The 12,069-nt window shown below is 36.3% G+C and overlaps 1 protein-coding gene across 1 annotated transcript in view; it reads left to right on the top strand.

Moving 5' to 3' along the window:
• The window catches only part of Nlg3 (Neuroligin 3), a 126,976-nt gene that overhangs the window by 95,832 nt on the left and 19,075 nt on the right, over positions 1 to 12,069 (top strand). Inside the window, exon 7 of the mRNA XM_075289021.1 lies at positions 9,055 to 9,267. Within this exon, the coding sequence (XP_075145136.1) occupies positions 9,055 to 9,267 (213 nt within the window). The remainder of the gene's footprint in view (positions 1 to 9,054; positions 9,268 to 12,069) is intronic.

Here is a 12,069-nt window from a genome sequence, read left to right on the forward strand (position 1 = left end):
TTGTGGCAGATCGTAAGTCTATTCATGATGAAATGTCAAAGCATACTGAGCATCTTTCTCTTTGACACCATGTCTGAAATCCCACGTGATCTGTCAAATACTAATGCATGAAAATCCTAACCTCAAAAGAATCACCCTTTATATGGGAGCTTTATCTAAATTTGAACCGATTTCAATCAAGTGTACCAAGCATTGGTAGAATGCCAATTCTACCCTCTGTGCAAAATTTCATGAAGATCGGTAGTAAATTTTGGGCTCTGTGGTCATATGAGTCTAAATCGGACGAAAGATATATATGGGAGCTATATCTAAACCTGAACCGATTTGGCTGATATTTTGCAAGATTTGCGAGATTCATTAAATATTTGGATGTACGGTATTTCAAGAAAATTGGTTGATAAACACGCTAACTATGACCACATCGTAGATAATTATATATGGCAGCTATATCTAAATCTGAACCGATTTTTTCCAAAACCAATAGCAATTGTCTCTGTCTCAAGAAACGGCCCTATGCCAAATTTGAGAACGATCGGACTTAAATTGCGAGCTGTACTTTGTGCACAAAATTACATATACAGACAGACGGACGGACAGACAGACGGACATCGCTAAATCGACTCAGATTTTAATTCTTACCCGATCGGTATACTAAAAGATGGGTCTATGACCACTATTTCTTGGCGTTATATACAAATGCACAAACTTATTATACCCTGTACCACAGTAGTGGTGAAGGGTATAATTAATTAGATCAATTAATTTCATGGTTGAAGACAAAAAATATTTTATTGTGTGTGGGAGCCGGTTCCACGACACCGCTATAAATAATCAAATAGCAACTTACCGTTATTTAATATAACAAAAAATAAAAGCATTGCTTTAAGTATGTGTTTGAAAAATATTGTTTGTTATTTATTTTTAATTCAAGAGAACAAACATATGATTTTTAAATTTTATTTAAAATGTGTGTTTTAAAACAGGACTAGAAATCATAAAGCAAAACATAAACTTAATATATTCATCGTGTATAAAAAATACTAAGAATAAAAAATTAAATAAAAGGCAAAAAATAAATTGAATATTATAAAACGTCTATCTTCGATTAGTTTTTAAAAATTCTCTGAGAACAGAATACAACGAAGCAACTGTCGAGAGCAGCGGTGCCAACTCTGTGGATTTTTCGTGATTTTGACGATTTTAGATGGTAAATTGGGCATGTGACGATTTATGATTTTAATCAACGTAGTTATAAATTGACTATTTTTGAAAATGTGCGTCTCAAGTTTCCTTTTAGTGTTTTTATTACGTGTTTTTAGTTGTAATGTAAATATCAATACTAAAAAATATGCTTAACATACTCTCTCTGCCACAATTTTAATTGGATTAAACACATCGCAAAGCTTGAATTAAAATATAAAACAACTGTAGCTTTGATTATTCTGGGGGGGGCAAGAACTATTCTGGGGGGGCATAGCCCCCCCCAGCACCCCCCTAGCTACGCCAATGACCCAAACATATGAAAAACAGTATTTTTCGTCCGTGTACCGATGGACTCTGAACCACCTCCTGAGTCGGTTTAGCCTTTTGGTGTCCGTCCGCCTGAACATATATTTGTTGTTCGCAGCATTCCGGTCACTATTATTAACCGATTTTGATGAAATTTGGTACAGTGTTGATGGAAGAATGGGGGAATATGGGTACAAATAAAACAAAACAAGTATATATGGCCGTAATTTCGGCCAGGCCGAATCTTATGTACCCTCCACCATGGCTTGCGTAGAAACTTCTACGAAAGACTGTCATCCATAATCGAATTATTTGGGTTGTGGTATCTTAAATCGTTTTCTAAATTGTGAGTTAGTCCATACGTGGTATATATTAGACAAAAAAAGGTATGTGTAGGTAAGTCTACAAATAATTACGAATCGATATGGACTTTAGTACGATACGTGGGAAGCCAGAATTGAAATATGGGGGTCGCTTATATGGGGGCTATATACAATTATGAACGTGATATGGACCAATTTTTGTGTGATTGGGGATCGATTTATCTGAGGGCTATAAATAACTATACACCGATTTGGACCTAGTTAGGCATGGTTGTTAACGGCCATACACTACCACAATGTACCAAATTTCAACTGACTCGGATGGAATTTGCTCCTCCAAGAGGCTCCAAAACCAAATCTCGGGATCGGTTTATATGGGAGCTATATATGATTATGGACTGATATGGAAAACTTTTGGCATGGTGTTTAAATATGATATACCACAATCACGTACCAAATTTCAAAATTGCTTCTCCAAAAGGCTCCCAGCAAAAAATGGAGCACTATTTCAGCAGGATTGTAAGGGAGAGATGCAGTACCAGCTGTTTGCAAAACAACCGAATCAGCGCTGATTTTTGTTGGCGATGTCCCGATTTAGAGCAGCTTCTACATAGCGCTGATTTAATTGCCCATTTTAATAGAAATATTGCTCAGAAGTGATATATAATGTTGAGTATAGCATTGTTGGCGTGAAGGAAACCAGCACAACCGTTCATGCATCTATACTCCATGAATTGGTTGCTATAACGTAAAGGAATGATCATAAACTAGTTTGATTACTCATTTACGTTATTAGCACCGATTCATGCAGTGTGGATACACTGCCTACTTTATTATATACCAATAAGCGCAACTAAACTCTTATTGCTGAATTATTTTTTGCTGGGTGGGTCTACACATAAAAGTGTTTCGATATGACCCACTTGCAATACTATCCGATTTACATCAATAACAACTACTTGTGCCAAGTTTGAGTTCATTAGCTTGTTTCGTTCGGAAGTTACAGAAAGACGGACATTGCCTGGGTTAGAACACGGACCACGATATGGATTTCTAGGCGGGTGTTCTACTTAGTAGCACTTATAAAAAATATCGTTTGGTAAATAAAAGCATTTGCTAACGATAAGTCATTACTTCCAAGCAGAAGGTAGTGCTGCTAGTAATGAAACAAAACGTTTGGTGATGAGTTTTTCACCTCAACTAATTACCAAGGTTTTGCTGGGCTCTTGTCATTTGTCCCCTTTTTTTGCATTTATAACAATGTTCCAAATCAAGTTACTCTGGATTTCATTTACAGCTCTGAAGAAATATACTTCACCACATCTCACTCGTTGTTTACTAGCCTCCTTCAGCCTTGTTTCCATCTCAAGTTCACAATGTCATAGAGACATCAAACCCCAATTTGTATTTTTATGTGTCAAGGATATTCGCACACTTAAAATGCCCATGCATATTTGAAAAATAGTTCTTTCAATTCAATTGAAAACAGTAACAAATTTTTGACAATAACGTTAAAATTAAATCTTTTTCCCCAATTGTTTTGTATGGCAATGTAAAAATCATGAATCCGAAATGGCTATTGGAAAAAAGTCAAGAGACAATATTCCAATGGAAAGACCCTCAATCAATGTTGATCGTAATATGAATATACGATGGTATTCATAAAATGTTGTGGTAGTGTTCATCCCCCCAAATACTCCCCATCCTCTTGTACCCAAATCGGGTCTTTGCGACCCATAACAAAGTTTTATTATCCTAAGCTATGCGATTTTTTTATAGAGTTAAATTGACTCGGGTAAATCTTCCCAAAAACACAAAAACAGACTCCTGCATGGAAACTACAACCGCCAGCCAAAGGCAATTTGTTATACATACCAGTTTTATATTTGAGGTTGAGTGATTTGCTGTTATCTAAATCGAAGAGTATATCATCCCAACAACAGCAACAACTAGTACAAAAAAAGGACCATAGGTATGGGGAAAGGACAATTGCAGAAAAGTAGTAAAAATAAATTGCCGTTACAAAAACTATTATTTGTGACAAAGGAATTCTAACTATGCGAACTACAGTAGTAGCAGTAGTAGTAGTTGTCGTTGAGCTCCTTACTGTATTGGTCGCTTAGTATTAGTGTATGATTCCTTTTTCTGTTTACTAAGGTATTTTTTGTTCTCTCCACATTCATTGAGCCAAACAATAGCATCCCCATATTCCTGGTTAAGCCAGAGCAAAAGCAAAAAAGGAAAGCAATATGATGACTTATTTCTGTACAATAGACTTTTTTTGTGTGCCATTTATAAATATCCTTTTGTGTGTATGTATGTATGTGGGTATGTGATCCAATATAAGTATAGATGCTGTTGTAGAAGATTTTTCTCCTTTTTTTTTTGTGTGAAAAGAACAAAGATGCTTATAGTGACGAGTCCTTTAAAATGGGGGAGATTTTTCGAACAACAAGCAAAAAGGCAACCAATTGTTAATGACACTTCCGAAAAAAGGGCTGGCTCCGGGAAAAAGGAGTCCAAATCTTTTGACACACAAAAAATAATGTCATAAATAAGTCTTTACCCGAAAGCGAAAAAATAAAATCGCAGTGAACAGATAAATAAATGACTAAAATGATGTTGTAGGATATGCTGTAACCTGATTTCGTTTGGTAAATGACTAAAATATTGCATATCTTGGATATAAAACCATTCAAAATTTTATTCGAAATGATGAATGTCAAATGTGTGAAGAAAATAAAATGAGTTGGCACATTGACTTCTTAATCAGTTTCGAATTTGTTTTGAAATGACGAAGAACTAAAGGGTGGTTACGATTTCAAGGGCCGATGTTGATTTTGAATAAAACACAAACTATTTAGGAAATTATTGTAATTTTATTTTATTATGATATATTGGTATTACTCAATTATGTATGGAACAAAATATCGGCCAGATGGGCGCCGCGACCTCGGTGGCACACCTTCATCCGATGGTCCAAATTTTCGATGACGCTGAGGCATAATGGAGGTTCTATGCCATTAATGTGCCGAATTATCTCACCCTTACCTCTTGAATTGTTGCTGGCTTATCGACGAACATCTTTTCTTTCAAATAACCCCAAAGAAAAAAGTCCAACGGTGTCAAATCACATGATCTTGGCGGCCAATTGACATCGCCATTACGTGAGATAACACGGCCATTGAATTTGTTGCGCAAAAGAGCCATTGTTTCATTAGCTGTGTGGCAAGTGGCACCGTCCTGCTGAAACCACATGTCGTCCATATCCATATCTTCCAATTCGGGCCATAAAAATTTCGTTATAGCGAACGCCATTCACAGTAACTGCCTGACCGGTCTCATTTTGGAAAAAATACGGCCCGATGATGCCGCCAGCCCATAAACCGCACCAAACAGTCACTCTTTGTGTGTGCTTTGGTTTTTCGACAATCACTCTTGGATTCTCATTCGCCCAAATGCGGCAATTCTGTTTATTGACGAATCCACTGAGGTGAAAATATGCCTCATCACTGAAGATGATTTTTTCGAAAATTGATCATCCACTGTTGCCATTTCTTGGAACCATTTAACACGTTGTTTGATTGTGTATCTCTCCATGGTTCAAATTGAGTAAGTCTGAAATAGAGAAATGTCAAACAAAATCGGAAAAAACTTGGCGTTTAGGTGTGGTTCACATTCAACATCGGCCCTTACAATTTAACCACCCTTTACATATGATATATTTTTAATAAACAACGCTCAGTTTAACGCTAAATTGAAGGAAAGTGGACAGAGTTGGTGACTTGGAGTACACTTAGACCACTATAGGTCCATTGTGATTTCTCGAGGTAATTTTCTCAATTTATTCTTCGTGAGGTGAGCTTCTTTAAAATCCCCCAAGAATTTCCATTTATCCGCCTACTTTAAAGTCGTTTAAAGCATCAGGGTCTCTAGCCTGATGAATGCGAGTATAATCTTAAGCAACAACCCCGGAGATCAGTGCCTGAGAGAAAAAAGAAGCCCAGTATTTTGTTTCGTCTACATGATAATGTTGGACAATGGCACAGGAAGTGATACTAGTTTTCCGTAACTTCCGGGTGCTGGACACTGGTAAAAGAAGTGACACTAGTCTTCCTTAAGTTCCGGGTCGAGGCAACATATGTAAAGGTTAGGTTAGGTTAGGTGGCAGCCCGAAGTATCAGGCTCCCTCAGACTATTCAGTCCATTGTGATACCACATTGGTGAACTTCTCTCTTATCACTGAGTGCCGCCCGATTCGATGTTAAGCTCAATGACAAGGGACCTCTTTTTTATAGCCGAGTCCGAACGGCGTTCCACATTGCAGTGAAACCACTTGAGAAGCTTTGAAACCCTCAGAAATGTCACCAGCATTACTGAGGTGGGATAATCCACCGCTGAAAAACTTTTTGGTGTTCGGTCGAAGCAGGAATCGAACCCACGATCTTGTGTATGCAAGGCGGGCATGCTAACCATTGCACCACGGTGGCTCCTCATCTTTAAAGGTCTCAATTGCTGTCTGTTCATCGCCATCAGTTTTTCACAATTCCTAAGGCTATCTTCGTCTCACATCTACTTGGTTTACTCGGTTTGAAGAGACCCAACGTCCTCGTCGTATTTCATCATAATTGACATGAATCCTGCAAAGATACGAAAACAGTGAAGGAAAAACATGCGCAAATTTCAGCACGATTATTTCAACGACTATTATTGGAGGCTGTAACGTGACGGACATGGTTATATCATCTAAGAATTCTCCCTGATCAAGAATATAAATACTTTATATAGTCGGAAATCGATATTTCGATGTGTTACATATGAACTTACATCCCCATCACTATTCTATTACAAATATTGGAGATATTTTTACCTTCAACCATACGCAGAAAAAAATTCACGAAAATTATTCCAATTAAAATTTAATTGATTAAAGGAATTTTTTAAATCAATCACAAAAATTATTATTATCAATTAATTTTTGAATTGGATCAATTAATTTTTTATGATACTATACTTTCTGTGATTGAAGACATTTTAATTAAAAAACAAGTATATACGGCCGTAAGCTCGGTCAGGCCGAATCTTATGTACCCTCCACCATGGAATGCTTAGAAACTTCTACGAAAGACTGTCATCCACAATCGAATTACTTGGGTTGTGGTATCTTAAAACTTCTTAACATCGTTTTCTAAATTGTGAGTTAGTCCATACGTGGTATGGACTGACTCGGATGAAATTTGCTCCTCCAAGAGGTTCCAAAACCAAATCTCGGGATCGGTTTAAATGGACTGATATGGACCACTTTTGGCATGGTTGTTAAATATCATATACTACAACCACGTACCAAATTTCAACCAGATCGGATGAATTTTGCTTCCCCAAAATTCACCGGAGGTCAAATCTGGGGATCGTTTTATATGGGGGCTATATATAATTATGGACCGATTTCGACCAATTTTTGCATGGGTGTTTGAGGCCATATATTAGCACCACGTACCAAATTTCAACTGAATCAGATGAATTTTGGTCTTCCCAGAGGCTCCGGAGGTGAAATCTGGTGATCGGTTTATATTTCAACAGACGGACGGACATGCTCAGATGCTTTAGGGAGTCTTAGAGCAATATTTCGATGTGTTACACACGGAATGACAAAGTTAATATACCCCCATCCTATGGTGGAGGGTATATTGATTGCATAAATTAATTTCGTGATTGAATCAGAAAAAATTTTTTGTGTATTAATCTCCACCATAATATGGGGGATATATTAACTTTGTCATTCCGTTTATAACACATCGAAATATTGGCCTTAGACTCCATAGTGTATATATATTCTCATTCGTGGCGAAATTCTGAGTCCGTCTATTGAAATAACTGTAACTTCAGAACGAAACAAGCTATCAACTTGAAACTTTTCACAAGTTGTTATTGTATATGCAGGTCGTATGGTATTGAAAATTATCCATATTGGACCACTTATTGCCGCCATAAAAGCCGACCTCCAAATTTTGCTTGCGGAACTTCTTGTAGGAGCGAATTTCATTCGATGGGATTGACATTTGGCACTTGGTATTAGCAAATGGCCTTTAACCACCATGCACAAATTTGTCGATATCGGTCAACAATTATATATAGCCCCCATATAAACCGATTCCCAGGTTTGATTTCTGAAACTTCCTGGAGGTGCAAGTTTCATCCGATCCGGTAGAATTTTGGTATGTGATTTCAGTTTATGGCCTCTAACCGCCATTTAAAAATTAACCACCATATCGGTCCATAATTATATATAACCCTCATACATATATTAGCCACCAATTTAAAGTAGCACATCCAAAATTATATTAAATAACATTACTTTTTTATATTCGGCACAACATATTGTGTTAAAATGTTTTACACTTAATTTTATGTAACGATGTTCTTAACAAATAAATCAATAAAATTTAGAATTTTAAACAAATAAAAATTTCAATTATCACATCAAGTGGTTTGTTTAAAAGTAAATAAACTTCAATTTACAAAATCATAAATATTGTAACTCTTGTTCCCACACTGTTACAATTGAGCTTGAAAAGAGAATAGAAAACTATGAACATTGGTTTGGGGCTTAAGTAAATTCATCTATTTTTCACTTTTCAAGCTGAATACACAAAAGACCAAAATACTTTGATAATTATTATTTGCATTTAGTTTCTTTACAAATGACCACAGCCACTGAGACTAAGTAAGCGTAGCAATTTTCTGAATTTCATCAACCATCACCATCACAAACAAACCGCAATTTATTCCAAACTCATATATTTTTGTTTTTCCTCACATCCATTGCATATTCATTTACATATGCAGACATAAAGTCATAGCTCGATATCATTCAATTATCTTTAGATTTATTTGCATTTTTTCCCATCCCACTCACTCACCCTTCCCCTCACACACTCTCACTATCTGTATGGGGATTCCTTTTCATTTGCTCCTGCATTTATTAACCTGTCACATATGAAGGATATGTTGCTTGTCATATAAAAACAATTTTTGCATATGACTGTCCATATCCTTTATGTTGTGATTCTCTTGGACCATCTTCATCAGTAATTCATCCATTAGTTTGACGGTTTTCGTTCAATTTTGTGGTTTTAATCTTTTACCTCCTTTTTCTGTATGGACGATTTTATTTTGCTCCTTTTCATTTCTTCTCTCATATTTGTTGTTTTTGTAATTTCAGATATGATTTAATGGCTGGCGTTACACGTGCAGAGGCATTTTTCTCATTCAATTCGGGCGATGTTCAATATGGCATTGAGGCTGATAGGCGTTCGAAAATCTTGAAGGCCTACGTGCGGAACACTTACACGTATCATCTGAATGAAATTTTTGCCACCATTGTTAATGAGTACACGGATTGGGAGAGGCCCGTTCAGCATCCAATTAATATCAGGTAAATTCCATACAATCGATAAAACTGACAAAGCGAAATGCGAGCAAATGAATACGCTCACCCCGCCGATTTTTTTTTTGAGGCTATGGGCATATTTTAACAACGTCCCATTCGAATGAATGGCCAACATAGTCGACGAATAGTGCATGACCAATGGTCATATTCTTTATATATATAACAGCAAATTCAATTAAATAAAATTCAGACAGCAAGAAGGATAAGCACAGTGAAAAATATTTTATCGAATAAATAACAGCACTCTACACTGAAAAAATGTTGCTATGAGGGCAAAAATGTCTTTACCTTAAAATACGAATGTGAAGACGCATTTCTCGTTGACTTAAAGTCGATTAACTTCAATGAAGCCGCTTTATCCCTCCAGTTTGCGTATTTGATTTAATATAGCTTTATATAGAAGATAGTTACAAATTAAAAAAAAATAATAGATAAATAAAATAAAACTGAAGTCAAATTTCCCTTAAAAATTGAAAATAAATATTCCAAATTATTGAAATCGTACTCAAATTCGATTTTTTTTAAACTTGTCTATAAAGATATAACATATTCAGATACAGGAGATTTCTTTCAAGACCTTGTTTTAAAGAAGCTGTTTACATAAAGTCGAGTTTGCATTTTGAACTTAAAATGTTAGTTAACACGTTTGTGAAGGACTTTAATATTAATATTAATATTTAGGAAAATAGATGGGCAAACGAATAAATTGTGCTCTACACAGAAATGAATTTCCAAAAAAAATCCAATAAAAACTTGATTGAATTGGATCAATTAATATCATGATCGAATCACAAAAAAAACATTTGTCTGTAATATGAATTACGGTAAACTTAAATGTATAAGTACAGTAAATCGCCTCAATTTCTCAAACGTGAACAGTTATTTAGACGGTTGCTATATTAACACATTAAAATTAACCTCTGAAAACTGAACGCCTCCTAAATGTGGATAAAATATAGACGACCGTGAGTGGCTAGAAGCCGTAGTTTTTTTTTTTTTTTTTTTTTTGATTTGCCTGAAAACTGATATCCAGACGTATATGAAGTGTATCACCGAATATGATGTTTTGGTATAACCTATATAGATCGATTAGCCGATTTTAGTGCTTGGGCTTCTATAATGTATGAAATTGAAAATCTAGAGATATGTTAGGCCCACAAATAGGTACGCTCTTTGTATCATTCGTAGACCGATCTCCCGATTTTTTGGCTTCTTGATCTTCTGGAAACCGTAATAATTTTCCGATTTCTCTGGATATTTAGGTATATTAGGTCCACAAATAGCTGCGACGTATATGGTGCGTATCGGACCATGTTATGGTATAGCCCCCATATAGACCGGTCACCTGATTTGAATCTTGGGCTTCTAGAAACGGCAATGCTTATCCGATTGGCTCACAAAAACTTGCGTCGGATTTAATTTTTACCGGTCCGGTCGATCTAAGCGTGTCCGTCCGTATGTTGAAATCACGCTAACTTCCGAACGAAACAAGCTATCGAATTGAAACTTGGCACAAGTAGTTGTTATTCATGTAGGTCGGATGTTATTGCAAATGGGCCATATCGGACCACTTTTACGTGTAGCCCCCATATAAACCGACGCTAAGATTTAACTTGCAGAGCCTCTTGGAGGAGCAAAATTCATCCGATCCGGTTGAAATTTGGTACATGGTGTTAGTATATGTATGGTCTCTAACAACCATGCAAAAATTGGTCCACATCGGTCCATAATTATATATAGCCCCCATTTGAACCGATCTCCCGATTTGGCTTGCGGAGCCTCTAAGAGAAGAAAATTTCATCCCATCCGTCTGAAATTTGGTACATGGTGTTAGTATATAGTCTCTAACAATCATGCAGGAATTGGTCCATATCGGTCCATAACATAATTATATGTAGCCCCCATATAATCCGATCCCCAGATTTGAAATAATGTAGGCAAATATCAACAGAATTTAGATTTCAAATCAAAGGTGTTATTTAATCATTTCTTGCACGCTTACACGAGAGGTTTAACATCCCTCTAAAACTCAAAAAAAAAAAAAAATCCATAACCGGAAGTAGCCTACACACTTAGAAATTTTAATTTCAACTTCGAAGAAATTTTATATTTAATTCCTGGTGTAGGGTATTTAAAAATCGCCTAGCTCACGCCTTTATACACAAAAAAATATCACCAAAATATTTCCAATTATCCAATCCAATTCATCCGATCCGGCTGAAATTTGGTACATGGTACATATACTTACATGGTATCTAACAACTATGCAAAAATTGGTCCACATCGGTCAATAATTATATATAGCCTCCATATAAACCCGATTTGGCTTGCGGTGCCTCTAAGAGAAGAAAATGTCTTCCCATCCGGCTGAAATTTGGTACATGGTGTTAGTATATGGTCTCTAACAATCATGCAAAAACTGGTCCACATCGGCCCATAATTATATATAGCCCCCATATAAACCGATCTCCAGATTTGAACTCCGGAGCCCCTTGGAAGACCAACATTCATCTGATTCAATTGAAATTTGGTACGTGGTGTTAGTATATGGTCTCTAACAACCATGCAAAAATTGGTCCACATCGGTCCATAATTATATATAGCCCTCATATAAACCGATTCCCAGATTTGACTTCCGGAGCCCCTTGGAAGAGCATAATTCATCCGAATCGGTTGAAATTTGGTACTTCATGTTAGTATATGGTATCCAACAACCATGCAGGAATTGGTTCATACCAGTCCACAATTATATATAGCCCCCATATAAACCGATCCCCAGATTTGACC

Source organism: Haematobia irritans, chromosome 1, assembly GCF_050003625.1.
Source record: "Haematobia irritans isolate KBUSLIRL chromosome 1, ASM5000362v1, whole genome shotgun sequence".
Lineage (NCBI taxonomy): Eukaryota > Metazoa > Arthropoda > Insecta > Diptera > Muscidae > Haematobia > Haematobia irritans.